The sequence below is a fragment of the Neoarius graeffei genome, chromosome 22, assembly GCF_027579695.1.
Source record: "Neoarius graeffei isolate fNeoGra1 chromosome 22, fNeoGra1.pri, whole genome shotgun sequence".
Lineage (NCBI taxonomy): Eukaryota > Metazoa > Chordata > Actinopteri > Siluriformes > Ariidae > Neoarius > Neoarius graeffei.
In genome coordinates this window covers 7,340,668-7,361,316 of record NC_083590.1, presented here as the reverse complement: position 1 = coordinate 7,361,316, position 20,649 = coordinate 7,340,668, and the positions used below count along the sequence as shown (strand labels likewise).

Below are 20,649 nucleotides of genomic sequence, written 5' to 3'. Positions count from 1 at the left end.
GAAAAATTAGGTGATTTTAAATTTCATGACAACAACACATCTCAAAAAAGTTGGGACAAGGCCATGTTTCCCACTGTGAGACATCCCCTTTTCTCTTTACAACAGTCTGTAAACGTCTGGGGACTGAGGAGACAATTTGCTCAAGTTTAGGGATAGGAATGTTAACCCATTCTTGTCTAATGTAGGATTCTAGTTGCTCAACTGTCTTAGGTCTTTTTTGTCGTATCTTCCATTTTATGATGCGCCAAATATTTTCTATGGGTGAAAGATCTGGACTGCAGGCTGGCCAGTTCAGTACCCAGACCCTTCTTCTACGCAGCCATGATGCTGTAATTGATGCAGTATGTGGTTTGGCATTGTCATGTTGGAAAATGCAAGGTCTTCCCTGAAAGAGACATCATCTGGATGGGAGCATATGTTGCTCTAGAACCTGGATATACCTTTCAGCATTGATGGTGTCTTTCCAGATGTGTAAGCTGCCCATGCCACACACACTAATGCAACCCCATACCATCAGAGATGCAGGCTTCTGAACTGAGCGCTGATAACAACTTGGGTCGTCCTTCTCCTCTTTAGTCCGAATGACACGGCGTCCCTGATTTCCATAGAGAACTTCAAATTTTGATTCGTCTGACCACAGAACAGTTTTCCACTTTGCCACAGTCCATTTTAAATGAGCCTTGGCCCAGAGAAGACGTCTGTGCGTCTGGATCATGTTTAGATATGGCTTCTTCTTTGAACTATAGAGTTTTAGCTGGCAACGGCGGATGGCACGGTGAATTGTGTTCACAGATAATGTTCTCTGGAAATATTCCTGAGCCCATTTTGTGATTTCCAATACAGAAGCATGCCTGTATGTGATGCAGTGCCGTCTAAGGGCCCGAAGATCACGGGCACCCAGTATGGTTTTCCGGCCTTGACCCTTACGCACAGAGATTCTTCCAGATTCTCTGAACCTTTTGATGATATTATGCACTGTAGATGATGATATGTTCAAACTCTTTGCAATTTTACACTGTCGAACTCCTTTCTGATATTGCTCCACTATTTGTCGGCGCAGAATTAGAGGGATTGGTGATCCTCTTCCCATCTTTACTTCTGAGAGCCGCTGCCACTCCAAGATGCTCTTTTTATACCCAGTCATGTTAATGACCTATTGCCAATTGACCTAATGAGTTGCAATTTGGTCCTCCAGCTGTTCCTTTTTTGTACCTTTAACTTTTCCAGCCTCTTATTGCCCCTGTCCCAACTTTTTTGAGATGTGTTGCTGTCATGAAATTTCAAATGAGCCAATATTTGGCATGCAATTTCAAAATGTCTCACTTTTGACATTTGATATGTTGTCTATGTTCTATTGTGAATACAATATCAGTTTTTGAGATTTGTAAATTATTGCATTCCATTTTTATTTACAATTTGTACTTTGTCCCAACTTTTTTGGAATCGGGGTTGTATTAGCAAGGCGGGCGGCGCGGTGGTGTAGTGGTTAGCGCTGTCGCCTCACAGCAAGAAGGTCCGGGTTCGAGCCCCGTGGCCGGCGGGGGCCTTTCTGTGTGGAGTTTGCATGTTCTCCCCGTGTCCGCGTGGGTTTCCTCCGGGTGCTCCGGTTTCCCCCACAGTCCAAAGACATGCAGGTTAGGTTAACTGGTGACTCTAAATTGACCGTAGGTGTGAGTGTGAATGGTTGTCTGTCTATAGAGGGCTACCGCATGACGTCACCGCGCCGCAAGATTTTGTTAGGCGCCATATTGGAAGACCAAGTACATGCACTCACAATATAAAACAAAGTACGAGCGAGAGTAAAGTGACACGATGGATGATAATTCTGGTTATGTGAGTACATTACCAGCTGCAGAAAGGGCACGGTATGTGGAGAAACTGGCTGTGATTGATGGGTTTGACCCATATGATAAGACTCGCGGCAAGGTAGAATGGAAACATAAGGAGGACCGGACACCAATTCTGCCATCTGTTTGCTACCCAGACATTGTAAATTATTTGTTGTTTACACCCAGCGCCTACACTGCTGATGACTTGAAGGCCTACAAAGGGCTACAGGCTTACAATTAACACTACGTTCAGACTGCAACCTGAAACGACCCATATCTGATTTGTTGTGAAATCCGATTTTTTTGTTAGGCCGTTCACATTACCAATTATATGAGACTTGTATGCAATCTCCAATATGAACGGAAAACGACCCAAAAGTGTCCCGCATGCGCAAATTGACACGTAATAAGCACATACGTAAACAAAAAAAAGCGCACTCTTCAAGTTTAATGATTTTCTTTTTTTGTTTGTTTGTTTAATTATCTGGTTAGTGTTAAAGTGTGAGGTCTCGTGTGTGTTTTTGTTTCTGAACTGAAATGAAAACATGTAACCTGGTAACGAGGGTTGACTCCTAAATGTCTCTCTAATTTCTATATAAGTGCACTACATGTTACTAGGAAGTAATGGATATTTAAACTCTATATAGTGCACTCGAGCTTCAGTAGGCAGTCATTTGGGATACGGCCGCTGTATTACCAAACTCTTAATTCAGGCTTAATAATTTTCACATATTTATTTCATCATATTAATAAACTTTTTCTACATTTTTATAAATATTTATTTAGATTGTTTATAGCCAACTGAATTCTGCAACTTCTCTCAGCGCTGGCTCAAGGTGCAGAAACACCAGTGCAGTTTGCTATGGAGATAAGGCGATGTGGTACAGGATGGTTGAAGTTATAAATCAGTTATAGAAACTGTTTTATTTAATCAGGCTAACAGATAAACATCCAGGTCCCTACCAAATCCACCATTAGCTTGATCAATTCTATAAAAGTCTATTTAAATTCTGAAAACTGTACAAATGTTGTTGTTTTCCACCAAAGAGGCGGGATTAGCCAACGCAGAATAGTGATGTTTGTCTCTTGTTGATGACGTGTAGGTCGCATGAATGCGACCTGTCCGGTCAGACTGCAGTCGCATGTGAAAATATCGGATGTGCATCGGATTTAGGACCACATGTCCAAGCGGCCTGGGTCGCATGTGAAAAAAATCGGATCTGTGTCGTTCAGATTGTCAATAACAAATCGGATACAGGTCGCATATGGGCAAAAAAATCGGATATGGGTCGTTTCAGGGTGCAGTCTGAACGTAGTCTATGTTGTTAGTGGCTTGGTTCGTGATAAGGTAATCTTGTTGATATTTATCTTTTAATAATATATGTTTTCAGTTGAAAAATTAATACTTTTTGTTACTATCCATAATTTAGGTTAATTTATCCAAATTATACATATGTATTTATGATATATGCCTACAGAACAACTATGCTTTATTTATATAATAGGAGGGAGAGCAAGCCCCAAACCATCCTAAATTATTATTATTAAATTGTAGAAGTCTGGGAGGCTTGCTCCTCATACAGTTATCAACTTGGGACCAATTTAGCATGTTTTAAATCTGAATTTCTTGCGTTTGCTTACCTCAAAGTGTCCACAGATCATGCATAGACTTATCCATTATATCCACAGTTTTTTGCCAAGTCTCACACAGGTTTCTTTCAAGTCTACTGTTGGGCCAATAAATCATAAATAAAACAGCTCAGATTTGTTTAAGTCGTTTGCCACTGCACTTTATTCTCGTGGGTTCACATACCGCTGCCGTTATTTCCCCACATCACGAGTTTGTTGGTCTTCCAAAATGGCGCAGGGTCTGTTTACTTCCGGTTTCGGGTGACGTCAGTGAAATCCCTCTATATGTGTCAGCCCTGTGATGACCTGGCGACTTGTCCAGGGTGTACCCCGCCTTTCGCCCATAGTCAGCTGGGATAGGCTCCAGCTTGCCTGTGACCCTGTAGAACAGGATAAAGCAGCTAGAGATAATGAGATGAGATGAGATATTAGCAAGGCCAGCCACTGATGTTGGCCAGGTCCGACACTGATGCTGGCCAGGCCAACTTGGCCAGTTCAAATTTATACTTGACCTTGGGTTACCATGGACCTCTAAATGGCCTCTAACTCCCAAACCATGGCAGATGAAGCTCAAGTTTGTATGAGCAGTTAATATGAAATCAGCATTTTCCTGAACATAGCATACATGACCTCGGGGGACCTTGAAAGGTCAGACTCGAGGTCGCTCAACTTGAATTGCCTATAACTCCCAAACCATGGCAGATAGAGCTCAAATTTGTATAGGCCACTAATATAAAGTGATATATCACCTTTCCATTGAACATAGTTTATATGACTCTGTAAGGTTGCTCAACCTTGAATATTGTATACTCCCTAAACCATGGCAGGCAGAGTTCAAGTTTGTGTGATCAGCTAATATAAAGCCGTATAAGAGGATTCAAGAATAAATAAGCATGCTATGAACATAAATCAAGAACATGGAAAGACAAAGGCAGGAAACAAGCTTGCAAACACTATTGAAACACCAAACTACAATAATTCATTTTTCAATATTATGTCAGTGCAAGAAACATTTAGAAGTATAACATATCTTGCTAAAAAAAATTACTTTGCTAAAAAGAAAATTGTTCTTTTAGCGTTTCTTGCTAAGCAAAATTGCAAATTGCTAAAGAAAAATTTGAGTCTTTAGCACTTTTTGCTAAAACAATTTGGGTCCTAGAGTGAGCACAGGGTGTGTATGTGGGACTCCACAGTGCCCCCATAGGTCTTTGAGACTTCTACCCGGTATATAGGTTCACATATCCAAGTCAAATTTAGTATGTGTGTGGAGTGCCCTGCTACAAACAAAATTACAATATACATTGCAATTAATTGCAATAAACTGCGAAGGAATAGTGGATACTTCAAATGAGGATGTTATGGCACCCAATGATAAATGGAATATGGGACTTTCAAATTTTCCTGCTTTTTTTTTTTTTGAGGGGCTGACAGTGGCTGAAAACACATGGAACTTAACTCCAGCATTTGTCCGAGGACATCTTCGGAGTTGATATTGTAAATCAGGATAGGGTGGCCTTGAGTGTGAGGGCCCTTTAGCGCCACTAGTGGCTATATTTTATGATTATGTTCGTTTGTCTAATTACTTTTTCATCCCTCAAAAAATAGGGACCACAAATAAAAAGTGCTGTAATTTCAACACCAGTCATCCAATTTGGACGCAAGTTTCTCAAAATAAAGCTGAAAGTCTGCACTATGAGCTCATCTTCATTATTTAATTCCATCAACATTATACTGTGGAGGACAATAAAAAAGACCAATAATTATTTATATCCATGTCAGGGCTGGATTTAGGGGGGGTCCTAGGTTGGGATATGCCCCACCCCCAACCAGTCCCTGCACTGCATCAAGACTTTTTTAGGACCACATTATCTGCTAAATTAATTCAATCTCGTGTCACACTGGCGCTGTGAGAGACTGCTGCCTCTCCAGTAGCTCTGTAGTTTTTAGCTCTTTAAACCTCTTTTTTCCACTTTTTTTTTTACTTTTCTGCTCTTCTTACGAAGACAGTGTGTTTTTCTTCATCTTCCATGGTTATTTTTAACTTTAACACACAACCAGGAGCCAGTCTTCTCGCTTATTTGAGAGAAGAGCTGCTGGCATTGAAAACAATGGGACGAGCCGGGATATGACACCCCATCCCGGCCGAGCTGAGGAGGAGACCCGGGGGCTGCAAAGCCGGGGCTAAGCTAAAAGCTAGGCTAGCGGATAACAGGTAGAGCTGCAAACCATCCATTCCCTACATTATCATGGGGAATGTGAACTCACTGCTGAACAAGGTCGACGAGCTATCCGCACTGAACAACCAGCGGATTTACCGTGAGAGCAGCTTGTTTATTTTTACAGAGACAAGGCTAACTCACCTTGTACCAGATGCTAACATGGACCTGCGGGGATTCACTGCGGTGAGAGCCGACAGACACTAAAGCATGCAGGAAAGGCAAAAGGTGGGGGACTCATCATCTACGTGAACAACTGCTGGTGTAACCCAGGACATATCTCCATAAAGATAGTCTTATTTTGCCCGGACTTGGAGCTGATAGCCATTAGCCTGTGGCCATATTATCTGCCAAGGGAGTTCAGTCACGTGATCATCTGTGTTTACATCCCTCCAAGGGCAGACGCAGCCGCTGCATGTGAGAGGATTCACTCTGTCACAGCAAGGCTGCAGACACAGCACCCTGAGGCATTTATCATCATTTCTGGGGACTTTAATCACGCTACTTTGGACTCTACTTTGGCTGCTTTTTACCAGGCTGTGGATTGTCCAACAAGGAACAGGACAATTGACTTGCTGTATGCTAATGTGACGGATGCATACAGAGCCACACCCCTCCCCCCACTAGGGAAGTCTGACCACAACCTGGTTCTTCTACAGCCAAAGTACACCCCCCCCAGTCCAAAGGCAGCCTGCAACAACTAGCTCCATTAGGAGGTGGTCCCCTGAAATGGAAGATGTTCTCAGAGACAGCTATGACATCACGGACTGGGATGTGCTGCTTAGCCCACACTGTGAGGACATAGAGGAGCTGACACACTGTCTGACGGATTACCTCAACGTCTGTGCAGACGTGGTCTCCGCCGCTAAGACTGTATGGTGTTACCCTAATAACAAGCCATGGGTAACACAGGAAGTCAAAGCTGTCCTCAACAGGAAGAAGGCCGCCTTCAGGAGCAGGGATAGGGAGGCGATGAAAGCAGCACAGCAGGAGGTGAAACGCTGCGTGAGGGAAGCTAAAGACAGCTACAGGAGAAAGGTGGAGCAGAAGCTGAAGGAGAACAGCATGAGGGAGGTCTGGGAATGTGTGAAAACCATCACAGGCCACAATACAAAGACCAGTCATTGAGGGGACAGTGGAGAGGGCGAATGAGCTGAATGACTTCAACCAGTTCAAGTCCCCCCCACCCTCTCCCTCACTGCAGCCATCTCTCCTCCTTCCCTCAACACACCTCCCCCCAGTCATCACAGCAGCCCCCTCCTCCTCCTCCCCCACCTCAACACAGACTCCTCCATGCATCACTGCAGACCAGGTCAGAGATCAACTGAGGAAGCTTCACTCCAGGAAAGCAGCAGGCCCAGACAAGGTGTGTCCCTGACTACTGAAGACCTGTGCTGCTGAACTGGGTGAACCACTCCAATGCAATTTCAACCTCAGTCTGCAGCTGGGGAGAGTGCCCACCCTCTGGAAGACATCATGTATCATTCCAGTTCCCAAGAAGAACCAGGCCAGAGAGCTGAACGACTTCCAACCAGTGGCACTCACTTCATATCTGATGAAGACGTTGGAGCGGCTCTTCCTCAGCCTCCTCAGACCCCAGGTGCAACATGCCCAAGACTGTCTGCAGTTTGCATACCGGTGTTGGTGTGGAAGACGCCATCCTCTACCTGTGACACAGAGCCCACTCGCATCTGGATAAAGGAAATGGCACAGTGAGGATCCTCTTCTTGGACTTCTCCAGTGCCTTCAACACCATCCAGCCCCTTTTGCTTCAGGACAAACTGAACAGGATGCAAGTGGACCCCTGCCTGGTCACCTGGATCTCCAGCTACCTCACAGACAGGCCGCAGTACCTCAGGCTGAAGGACATCACGTCTGACACTGTGATTAGCAGCACCAGAGGACCCCAGGGAACGGTGCTGGCCCCTCTTCTCTTCACCCTGTACACCGTGGACTTCTGCTACAACTCGGAGCTGTGTCACATTCAGAAGTTCGCCGATGACACAGCCATAGTAGGGCGTATCAGGGACGACAGAGAGGAGGAGTATAGGAGCCTGGTGAGGGACTTTGCCATTTGGTGCAACAGGAACCATCTGCAGCTCAACACCTCCAAGACCAAGGAGCTGGTCATTGACTTTGGGAGGTCCAGACCAAGGTCACGACCAGTTCTGATTGAGGGAGTCAAGGTGGAGGCTGTGGATTCCTACAAGTATCTTGGGCTGTGGCTGGACAGCAAGCTGGACTGGACTTGCAACACCAATTGCTTGTACAGGAAGGGACAGAGCAGGCTGTACTTCCTGACGAGGCTGCGGTCCTTTAACATCTGCAGGAAACTCCTGTGGATGTTCTATCAGTCTGTGGTCGCCAGTGTCCTGTTTTACACTGGTGTGCTGGGGGGGCACATCCAGGCTGGACAAACTGATGAGGAGGGCCAGCTCTGTGGTCGGCATGAAGCTGGACACACTGGTGATGGTGGCAGAAAAGAGGACGATGGACAAACTACTGAACATCATGGACGATGCCAGTCACCCTCTGCACACCGTCATCAGCAATCAGAGGAGCCTGTTCAGTGACAGAATGCTCCTTCCCAAGTGCAGGACGAACAGACTTAAAAACTCCTTTGTCCCTCACGCCATCAGACTGTATGACTCATCTCTGGGGGGGGGGGGGGGGTAACAGAAGGACAGAGGACGGGAAGGAGCAGTAGCAGTAGCCTAGCCTGACAAAAAGCAATACGGGACAATGTGCAATATCTCTCCTGCTGGACTTTTTTTTTTAAAGGTCTCCTTGCATCATTTTTTCATTAATTGTGCGCTGGTCTCGAGTATGAATGAATGCCCTGTGAGCCAGTTTTGGTGAAAAAAAACGCTGTGGTGCTCCTGTTTCAGGCTGCTCTAGTTTGGTGGAGGAGTGGGTGGTGGGAGAGCGACAGGATTTCAGCTCTTACTCATTAATATTCATGACATGTAAACATGTTACCTCTGATTGGCTAACAGCACTGTGATGCTACCTCCAGTGTGTCAGAACAAGCAGATGTGGGTGTCTTTGTAAAAACTGTTTTGATTGGCTATTATGGTCTCGACATCGATGTTTTGACCAATAACAATGTAGATAACACGAATTTTACATCATATTCAACGAGATTTAAACGAGACTAAAGATGGCAACTTACAAATAATGTGTAAACATCGCTGGAGTTAATAAAGTTTGAATAGCATGAAGGAACATATCCCAACCCCCCAAAATTAATAAAAAAAAAATTCTCAACGGATTTGGCATAATATAAAAAGGTCGTTTTTTACTCAGAAAAAGTGGAAATCTGCCGAAAAGTGGAAAACTCTCATCCCCGCCTAGCTTGTGACCATGTCATGCATGCTAACGTGGAGAATATGAACATGCTATTTTGTAACAAAAACCTTCAAACAAAAAGTTCATGTTTTACTTACAGCTTGTGGTTGAAATGATCAGAACACAGTACTAACGCTGCATTATACTTCGCTGGTGGTGTTCCAAAGATAAATTCCAACCATTTCTTCTTCACCTCTTCTATCTTGGGCAAGAAATGCAACGTTGATGTGTTACTGCCACAAATAACACAGGCATGAACTTCTTCAGGCATGTTTTCAACTTGCTCTTCGTTAGCTACTGACGAGATGGGCTCTGCTCTCTCTCCTCGCGCTTAAATCTGAACTTTCTTCCCGTGGGCGGTCGCAAGCCAAGGTTGGCGAGGCCATGAATACTAATTTTCGAAGTGACGCAAGTTCGTAGGGCTTTTTCAGATTCGCTCGTTTTTCCAACTATTTTCTTTCATACGCTAATACAGGGAATGGGAGTAGAATTACATTTTCACATGCAGCATGCATATGCAACTCGAAGTGAACTATGGTATTTCAAAAAGAGCCAGTATTAAACGTTTTCGATGGAAGGGCACCTTTAATATATATTTGTATATGTAAATACTTAATTTATCTAGACGTTTTCTCTATTTCTATTCTCTGTTTATCCTGTAATGATGCTACTGGAATTTTAATTTCCCTGAGGGAACCCTCCCAAAGGAATCAATAAAGTTCTATCTAGTCTAATCTAATCAAACCTAAAGTTTGCAGGTCAAAATACGGCTTGCTGCCTTGTTTCATTCAGCCGTGTGAACTTGGAAAAATAACGCTGAAACTCTACAGTTCACACCAACCCTGAAAATTTCATGCAACTCAGAATAAATACTCAAAAAAAAAAAATGATGAGTTTGGACCTTTTATCCTCTACATCTCAGAAACTAATGCAGATACGAGCCTGAAATTTTACACACTTTATTGGGAACAGTGACATTATTCAAAAGAAAGAAGCAAATCTGAGATGGTCAGTTGGAAACATTTTTATAAAATCTGGCAGTTATTCATTTTAAGTAATTTCTAAATGAATAAATACATTTCAGACACATTGCAGTCAGATATAATCTCGTTTTGTGCTGCAGCTTCTCACATACATACATCTGACCCAAAGACTCTGACAAATCAGTGTGCAGTGAACAGAAACAATCTTCCTCCTCAGGACACTGATGAAGCTAAAACCTCTGCTTCAGTCTCACTATTATGGCCCTTTTCCACTACCCTTTTTCAGCTCACTTCAGCTCGCTTCAGCTCACTTCAGCCCGACACGGCTCGCGTTTCGACTACCAAAAAACAGCACGACTCAGCTCGCTTCAGCCCTGCTTAGCCCCTAAAACTCGCACCGTTTTGGAGTGGGGCTGAAGCGAGCCAAACCGTGCCGAGTGAGGCTGGGGGCGTGAGCAGACACTCCCCTGTGCACTGATTGGTGAGGAGGAGTGTCCTCACATGCCCACACACGCCCCGCGAGCACGCTGGGATCTGTAAACACCGTAAACCCGGAAGAAGGAGAATTACGAATTACGAGAATTATGAAGCCTTATGTGCCTCGCCTCATCTATACGCTCTTGCCAGTATCTTTTGGCGTTGTCGGTGACAACAAGCCACAGAACCAAGACCAGCAACACTAATGACTCCATGTCCTCCATGTTTATTGTTTACTATTCGGGTTGTGAGACTACCGCTTAAAAGCTCACTGATGTCACCGTTTGCGCTGCTTAACGACATCACGTGACGTCCACCCACTTTCGCTAACTCCACCCAATGTGTCCACCCACTTCCAGCCAGCACGGTTCAGCGCAGTTGTAGTCGAAATGCAACTCCAACAGCCCCGCTCAGCTCGACTCAGCACGGCACGGCTCAGCCCGACTCAGCCGCGTTTGTAGTGGAAAAGCGGCATTAGAGAATGGGTCTTACTGAGGAGCAGGTCATGTGACTCTCAGAGAGATGATCTTACCTCAGTGTCTCCAGTTTACAGTGAGGATTCTCCAGTCCAGCACAGAGATGCTTCACTCCTGAGTCTCCCAAATTATTCTCAGACAGATTCAGTTCTCTCAGCTGTGAGGGGTTTGATCTCAGAACTGAACTCAGAGCAGCACAGCCTTCATCTGAGACACCACAATTACACAACCTGCAAAGACACAATGATGCACACTTCACTGCCTCAGTTTATGATCAAAATTTACTGTGTCTTTAAATAAGGGTTGTCTGTGTGTGTGTGTGAATAAAAAGAAAGAGAGAGAGAGAGAGAGAGAGAGAGAGAGAGAGAGAATGAATGTCTCCATAATCTTTCATTCAGTCTGTAGAAGAATACCTGCTTTAGTTTTGGATAGAAATGATTTTTCATTGATTTTGTTAAACAGACTTTCTTTGTAATTTAGAAGAGTTTTATGGTTCAGTGTTGTTTCTTTCAGTGGACACATGAACAGAGACTTTCGTGAGTTCTAGAGATTTCTGCAGCTGTTCTGCTCTCCTTTGCTTTCTCTTCCTTCAGTATTCCATGCTGTGCTCTTAGGGTGATTTTTGCAGGATGCCTCGATCTTAGGCAGAGGAGCAACAGCACTGAATCTGCTCTGTTTGGAGACAATTTATCTTCCTGTGGACCGAGTCTCTCACACACACAAACACTGTTTTAGTCACTTTTTCCTGCTTCACACATCTCTACAAAATCTCTCTTTAATCAGAGTTCACATTAACAGCTCTTTCTGGAGAAGATCAGACCATCAATAATCAGGACTGTGGGTGTGTTTTATAGAACAGGGTCAGACGCTAATTATCTTCTGGAGAAGTTATCCCCTCCGAAAACTGCCACCTTATTGTGGTGGAGGGGTTTGTGTGCTTGAATGATCCTAGGAGCTATGTTGTCGGGGGCACTACGCCTCTGTTAGGGTCTCCCAAGGCAGACAGGTCCTAGATGACAGGCCAGACCAAGAGCAGTTCACCAAAACCCCTTATGAAGAATAATCAATCAATCAATCAAGGACCATGACGTTGCCCGGTATGGCGCAGCTGGGGCCCCACCCTGGAGCCAGGCCTGGGGTTGGGGCTCGTATGCGAGCGCTTGATGGCCGGGCCTTTGCTCACAGGGCCCGGCCGGGCTCAGCCCAAAGTGGTGACATGGGCCCGATCTCCTGTGGGTTCACCACCCACAGAGGTAGCCGTAAGGGGCTGGTGCAGTGTGCATTGGGCGGCAGTCGAAGGCAGGGGCCTCGACGACCTGATCCCCGGACACAGCGGCTAGCTGTTGGGACATGGAATGTCACTTCGCTGGGGGGGAAAGAGCCTGAGCTTGTGCAGGAGGTTGAGAGGTACCGGCTAGAGATAGTCGGGCTCACCTCCACGCACAGCTAGGGCTCTGGAACCCAGCTCCTCGAGAGAGGCTGGACTCTCCACTTCTCTGGAGTCGCCCATGGTGAACGGCGGAGGGCTGGTGTGGGCTTGCTTATAGCTCCCCAGCTCAGCCGCCATGTGTTGGAGTTTACCCCAGTGAACGAGAGGGTCGCCTCTCTGCGCCTTCGGATTGGGGAGAGGGCTCTTGCCGTTTGTGCCTACGGGCCGAATAGCAGTATAGAGTATCCGGCCTTCTTGGAGTCCCTGGGAGAGGTACTGAGAGGTGCTCAGACTGGGGACTCCATTGTTCTACTGGGGGATTTCAATGCTCACGTGGGCGACAACAGTGACACCTGGAGGAGGGTGATTGGGAGGAGCGGCCTCCCTGATCTGAACCCAAGTGGTGTTTTGTTATTGGACTTCTGTGCTAGTCACAGTTTGTCCATAACGAACACCATGTTCGAGCATAGCGGTGTCCATTAGTGCACGTGGCACCAGGACACCTTAGGTCGGAGGTCGATGATCGACTTTGTTGTCGTTTCATCGGATCTCCGGCCCTATGTCTTGGACACTCGGGTGAAGAGAGGGGCTGAGCTGTCAACTGATCACCACCTGGTGGTGAGTTGGATCCGCTGGCGGAGGAGGAAGCTGGACAGACCTGGCAGGCCCAAATGTATGGTGAGGGTCTGCTGGGAACGTCTGGCCGAGCACTCTGTCAGGGAGGTCTTTAACTCCCACCTCCGGAAGAGCTTCTCCCAGCTTCCAAGGGAGGCAGGGGACATTGAGTCTGAGTGGACCATGTTCTCTACCTCCATTGTAGACGCGGCTGTTCGGAGCTGTGGCCGCAAGGTCTCCGGTGCCTGTCGTGGCGGCAATCCCTGAACCCGGTGGTGGACACTGGAAGTAAGGGATGCCATCAAGCTGAAGGAGTCCTATTGGGCCATGTTGGCCTCTGGGACTCCTGAGGCAGCTGACGGGTATCGGCAGACCAGGCGTGCCGCAGCTTGGGCAGTTGCGGAGGCAAAAACTCGGAACTGGGAGGAGTTCGGTGAGGCCATGGAGAAGGACTATCGGTCGGCCTTGAAGAAATTCTGGCAAACTGTCCGGCACCTCAGGAGGGGGAAGCAGTACTCTGCCAACACTGTTGACCTCGACTGGGGACCTTGTCAAGCGGTGGAAGGAATACTTCGAGGATCTCCTCAATCCCACAGTCACATCTTCCATTGAGGAAGAGGAGGCTGATGACTCAGGGGTGGACTCGTCCATTACCCAAGCCGAAGTCACTGAGATGATTTGCAAGATCCGCCCCGAGTATCTCAAGTCTCTGGATGTTGTGGGGCTGTCTTGGCTGACACGCCTCTGCAACATCGCGTGGCAGTCGGGGACAGTGCCTCTGGAGTGGCAGACTGGGGTGGCGGTCCCTCCTTTTAAGAAAGGGGACTGGAGATCGTGCTCCAATTATAGGGGAAATCACACTTCTCAGCCTCCCAGGGAAGGTTTACTCCACAGTACTGGAGATGAGAATTCGGCCGATAGTCGAACCTCGGGTCCAGGAGGAACAATGCGGTTTTTGTCCTGGTCGCGGAACACTGGACCAGCTCTATACCCTTCATAGGGTGCTCAAGGGTTCATGGGAGTTTGCCCAACCAGTCCACATGTGCTTTGTGGATCTGGAGAAGGCATTCGACCGTGTCCCTCATGGTATTCTGTGGGGGGTGCTTCGGGAGTATGGGGTTCGGGGCTCTTTGCTAAGGGCTGTCCGGTCCCTGTACGAATGGAGCAGGAGTCTAGTTCGCATTGCCGGCAGTAAGTCAGACCTGTTCCCAGTGCATGTTGGACTCCGGCAGAGCTGCCCTTTGTCACCAGTTCTGTTCATAATTTTTAGGGACAGAATTTCTAGGCGCAGCCAGGGGCCAGAAGGAATCCTGTTTGGGAACCACAGGATTTCATCTCTGCTTTTTGCGGATGTTGTCCTCCTGTTGGCTTCTGCAAACCAGGACCTTCAGCATGCACTATGCACTGGGGCGGTTTGCAGTAGAGAGTGTGAAGCGGCTGGGATGAGAATCAGCACCTCCAAGTCTGAGGCCATGGTTCTCGACCAGAAAACGGTGGCTTGCCCTCTCCAGGTTGGTGGAGAAGTCCTGCCTCAAGTGGAGGAGTTTAAGTATCTCAGGATTTTGTTCACAAGTCGACAGGTGGATCGGTGCGGCCTCTGCAGTGATGTGGTCGCTTTACCAGTCCATCGTGGTGAAGGAGCTGAGCCAAAAAGGCGAAGCTCTCGATTTACCGATCGATCTATGTCCCGACTCTCACCTATGTTCGACTCTCACCTATGGTCATGAGCTTTGGGTAATGACTGAAAGAACAAGATGGCAGATACAAGTGGCCGAAATGAGTTTCCTTCGCAGGGTGGCTGGGCGCTCCCTTAGAGATAGGGTGAGAAGTACAGTCACTCGGGAGGAGCTCGGAGTAGAGTCGCTGCTCCTCCACATCGAGAGGAATCAGCTGAGGTGGCTTGGGCATCTCTTTCGGATGCCTCCAGGACGCCTCCCTGGGGAGGTGTTCCAGGCATGTCCCCCCAGGAGGAGGCCCCGGGAAAGACCCAGGACACGCTGGAGGGACTATGTCTCTCGGCTGGCCTGGGAACGCCTCGGTGTTCTTCCCAAGGAGCTGGCCGAGGTGTCTGGGGAAAGGGAAGTTTGGGCTTCCATGCTCAGACTGCTGCCTCCGCGACCCGGCCCCGGATAAGCGGAAGAAGACGAGACGAGAAGTTGTTATCTCACAGCTTCACACACTTTTTAAAACCCAGTGTGTGAATGTTTAAATTGTTTATTCAGGACTGACAAGAACAAGTGTGACTGTTTTCTTTAGACAGAACGTGTTTGTCTAAGGGTTGATGAATCCAATGCTGTGTGTGTGTGTGTGTGTGTGTGTGTGTGTGTGTGTGTGTGTGTGTGTGTGTGAGAGAGAAGGAAAAGGATAGTAGTGATGGTCTCTATCAACTGGGTCCAGTAAAAAGCAGGAAAGCATACTTAAAGAAAACATACAGTCAAGCCAAAAAAAGTCTACACACCCCTTTCACCTTCTCCACGTTTTATGTTACAGACAATACATTGAGTTCATTTTTTTAATCACAAAATTCTACACAAAATAGCCCATAACGACAAAGTGAAAGCAGGTTTTTAGACATTTGTGCTAACTTATTGTAACCCCTTTTTAACAGGTGCTGATCACCCAGCACAGTAGGCTACAGGCTACTAAAGAGTTACCCTAAATCCCAATAAATAATGGCACAACAGGGTCCCAAGTTCTCAGCGGTGGAGTGGTGAGCTGGCTGAGAGTCCTGATACCATAAGGGTACAAGTACGAGTAAAGAGAGAATAATAAGCATGAATCTAATAAATGATAAATTTAACAGCGCGGTGCCTCCACTGCGAAAATACTACACTTACCTTTGAAGCTAGTGTATTTCCTCAGAATTTAAAATAAACAGTAGTTTGAGTGAAAGAACTAATAGCTAGTCTGCATGTCAGAATGTTCAAATATAAAGAAACAAATGAGCAGCCAATACACCCAAGATATAATTAAATAATAATGATTATATTTATTAATAAGCAATAAAACAATAATAATAACAGGAGATATTTGATGATAAATGCTTCCCAAAGAAGCAGGCAATGAAATCACCAATATGAATAAAATAGTAACACCTGCACAAGAAGAGTGGAAACAATTAGCCTACATCATAGAGATGTTACAGATAGCACATCAACAGTGTGTATACAAGCAGTACATAGTAAGAAAATAAAACTGGGTAAAGTATCAAAAGAAAAGTGGAAAAGAAAAAAAACAAGCGCGCAGTTGGGGCCCGTTGGTGCACAGGTGGCAGCTCTCTGAACTGCAGGCAGAACAGCAACCACTACAATGCCCTTCTAAAACGCTGGCGATCCAGGCGAGACCAGAGGAACGTGTGTGTCTGTGGGTTAGCGTTACTCACAATCCACCAGTCAGACCAGACGGATCAGGTTACAGATGTCGGTACAGTCACGCAGCAGATACTCTTGAGCAGAGGGCTAGCTACTGCTGTGGGTTAGCTCGCTCGAACAAGATGCTGCTCACCCCAAACCCCTCGGTAGCTGGCTGGGTCCCGGTCCCGACATAGTGAGTCCCCAGGAACTGACGAAAGCGCTCTGGTGGGCCCAGCAACGGAGGGCAGATGTGTCCGCGAAAAAAAAAAAAAAAAACAGCAAGATCACTCACTGGAGTGACACCGGAGTCCCAGGTACACATTATGGCCACAAGCAGGCCAAACTATAAAAATACCCTCTGCAAAATAAGTGCTGAAATAGAGCTCACAAACAACACGATCTCTCTCTCCTCTGCTGCAGGCGAGAACTGACATGAGCTTCTCTCTCGCGAAGTGATGGAACATTCAAAAAGCTCGCGAACTCACGGGCATTAAACATATACCAATTAACATTGGCTGACATCAAAATTCAAATAAAAACATAACGAGCAAATAAGTCTGATTGATCCATGTAGGTACCGCCTGTATTGCCTTTTAGGACTACAACTCCCATCACCAGCTTCTGCGTTGACCTGCATCACGCCTGGGCGGGATCACCTACGTCACATCCTCTTTGAAGCCATAAGTAACAGAACACGTTTCCGCTCCTCCTCTTTCTCGTCTGGACAGTTCCTGTTTGCACGTACAAAGAGATTCGCTCTGCCAAGCAAACCAGATAAAGACGTCTTTTCTTTTCCTCAAGAATCAGAGTTTCGTGCTTTTCTTTCACCTTTGGCCACGGTTGATTCTAGAATCACGAGACTTTAAACTCAGATTAAGTTACAACTGGTTTTCATTTGTTCCTTATAAATACGTACAAAACTGCATCCCAAGCAGTTAATTTAAAGTTAAGAAGCGGCTGGATCCCTTCTAACTAAAAAAGCTGTGCACATTGTTTGACCAGAGTTTTTCTTCCCACGAGCTATGAAGTGTCAGACCAAGAATTCTCCGTTTCCTACAGAAGTCTCCACGAGCTCCTGTGAAACTCAGCCTCTCCAAGAATTCTCTGCTTTCTACAGAAGGGCGAGATACTGAAGTAAGACTTGGTATTTTGGGCATAAAAACTAGTCTTAGGAATTAGTTTTTTTTTTTGAAGTAGTGTGAATTTGAACTCAGGAACGTTTTAATTGTTTACACTGTAGACACGCAGCCTGTTGAATTGATGATTGTTCTATTTTGTTTTAATCTCTCAATTGTTTAATAGATAGGCTGTGCATGCTTCCCTATTCCTTACTAACATCCTTAATTTCCTTATTACACATTTTGACCGCATCAAGATTTCAGTGGATTCAGTACTGTTATAAGCTAGTGAAATTAGCCTACGGCTAATTCTTTTGTCCCATTAGCATCCAGGGCTAAGGGTATTGTCTCAAGGGAACACGCGGCGGCCTTCCTCCACACTCACATACACACCTTTTGTCTTAACTCCACGAGGTAGGATCCTTGGGCCTTAGCTAGCCACATACGGCTAATTCTTTTGTCTAATTAGCAACCAAAGCTAACTCTCTTGTTTTACTTAGAAACACATGGTCACCAGGCCTCTCACACACAAACACATGCTAGCTAGCCTCCCTTTGCCTTAGCTAGCAACACAAAGCTAATTCTTTTGTCTTAGCAATCAAAGCTAACTCCCTTGTTTTACTTAGAAACACGTGGTCAACCCCCCCCCCCCCCACACACACACACGCACACACAGCCAGCATTCAAAGCTAACTCCTTCATTGTAGGCCAGAAAGCTTTACACACACACACACACACACACACACACTACATGTTTCATGTTTAATTTCCTTTTAATACACACAAACACACATGCATACCTCACTGTTTGCTGAAGATTTCAACTGTTATTATTCATTTTTATCTTTGTTATAATAAATTCCATTATTATTGAAACTGTGTTTATTTGTTTTCCCAATATTTTTGAAGTTGCCCAAATCTCAAAAGAATTCCAAGGTGCATGAGTTATGTAATACGGTAAGTGATCATAATAATTTGGAACATACCATAATTTAGCTGTTTGGTAATTTATTATTAAGCACCAAAATTAATGGCATTAATTAATGAGACTGATTTAATGAGATTATCAGTGAGACTGATTTAATGAGATTATTAATGAGACTGATTTAATTAGATTGATCACTTAAAACTAATTGCACCTACAATTAAATTGGTGCCCCGTGTGAGGAGATTGGTGTTGACTTCTTGAATATTGTTGCAACAGATAAACTATCAGTTTGATTCAGCAGTTGCCAAGGTATATCCCTAGGTGTGTTAGACGGTTAACAGTAGCGTGATAACCATATCACAAATACTAATAACCTATTCATAACTTAGGATAAGAGATAGCATTGTCAAACAAAACAAACCTTATCAACTGATTAATTATGTAGTTAATATTAATTAATAATTAATTAATAAATTGACTCACTGATTAATTAGTTACGTGATATCCAACCTAAGTAAAATGGCATCCCGTCGTGTCTCAGAAGCTGAAGACAACGTTCAAGACGTGTCTCTCTTTGACGTCATCGCAGACCTCATTCACTGCTCTGCCTCCGAAAAAGCAAACATTAGGAGCATGAGCCAGGGTGAATGCCAGATTAACATAGATAGCTCCATAAAACATATGAGAGATCCAAAGAGAACAACTATTAGTGTCCAAGAGGCACTAGGTAAGCTATTCCTGTTGCACTTCCAGGATACTGATCAAGAAATCAGATGCCTCCGCGGAGAGGTTAAAAGGCTGACCACCAGCAACGCCGAGCTGACAGCCGATGTTAATGATTTATATAGGGAGCGTGAGCTTTTGAAAAACTCCCTTGATGATTGTGCCGAGAGGTTGGATAAAGCCGAAAAGGCTGCTAAAAGTTCTGCCAAGGAGCAGACCCCCCAAGAAGGGCGTGAGGGGCGTGAAAGACCCCCAACAATGCGCCAAAGCTCAGAGCGGGAAGCGGCATCCGAACCGGACACCGTGGATTACCTCGTTGAGAACCAGACATCCCGCCAAACTCCATCAACTCGCTACACGACTCCATCGTTTAGCCAGGGTGGAGCCGTACTGCGCTCATCCCGAGCCCAGAACCATAGCACACCCAGGTCGGTGCGCTACAGTATCCCTGATCCGTCTTCGGATGAATCAGACTACGACTCTCATGCGGAACGGGAGCAATTCCAGAATAGCTCAGATAGTGAGTACTCAGGAGAACGAAGGACGCTGCACAAGGACGTGCACCAAGCCCTCCGCATACGGCAAACTGACCTACTTGCCAAAGATATTGAGCAACTCGATCCTGACAATAAAAGAACCAACATAAATGACTATTTACGAGAAATAGACCGATGTCTGATGGACCTGTCGAAAGCCACAACGCGAGAGAAACTTAAGCTGATCTGGAAAACCTCCAGTAGCAGCATTCGTGCCTTTTTAGAGACACTACCCCCAAATGTTCGCGATAGTTATTCAAAACTTCGTAATTATCAGAGGGAAGAATATGCGCCATACACGGATGAAACCTCCGCGACATTGTGCGCTATACAAATCTGACAAAAATGGTCTGAGGCACCTCGTGAGTATTATAGACTGCTACGTACTGCCTATTTCCAGGGTAGTAACGCACCAGGCCTGGAAGAAGACAAAGTATTCAAATCCCTCTTCTTACACAACCTCCATCCATGTGTGCGGACTCAAGTCACACTGACGTGTCGACAAGGTTGCTACTCGATGAGGGAAATTAGGCAACTAGCCCAAATGACCTAGGAGACCATCGTCAAACCCACAGACAGGAACGATGATGACCCCAGAGTCCTTAGTCTCCAGGATGCAGACGGGCCCCCGCTAACCCTAGAAGGAGATGAAGCTCCAAAAGGGGGACCCACCCGGAGGAATTCCGGTCTGAACCGCCCCTTGCCGGGCCATCACCAGGGCAAGCGGAAGAATCAGCAAGGTAAGGCCAGGAGGGACCGAGGGCAAGGCCATAGTGACCATGGCAACTGCCCCTCACATGAAAAGGGTCATAAGGAACAAGGCAATTGGCAGCAAGATCACCATCCCCGCTCTGGCCAGAAATGGCAGGAGCGCTCCGACCGTGGCTCCAAACGTAGGGGTAGAAGTGACAGACACAGCGACTCAGACCAACCTGGCGAGCTCCGCTCAGAGCTGGATTCTTTGAAAGCCCAGTTGGCTGAGGTTAAGG

At 46.0% G+C, this 20,649-nt stretch overlaps 1 protein-coding gene across 2 annotated transcripts in view; it reads right to left on the bottom strand.

Moving 5' to 3' along the window:
* LOC132870596 (NACHT, LRR and PYD domains-containing protein 12-like) overlaps window positions 1-20,649 on the bottom strand; it is a 108,324-nt gene that overhangs the window by 42,502 nt on the left and 45,173 nt on the right. For both annotated transcript variants that reach the window (XM_060904292.1, XM_060904293.1), the window contains exon 11: window positions 11,015-11,188. In XM_060904292.1, the coding sequence (XP_060760275.1) occupies window positions 11,015-11,188 (174 nt within the window). The remainder of the gene's footprint in view (window positions 1-11,014; window positions 11,189-20,649) is intronic.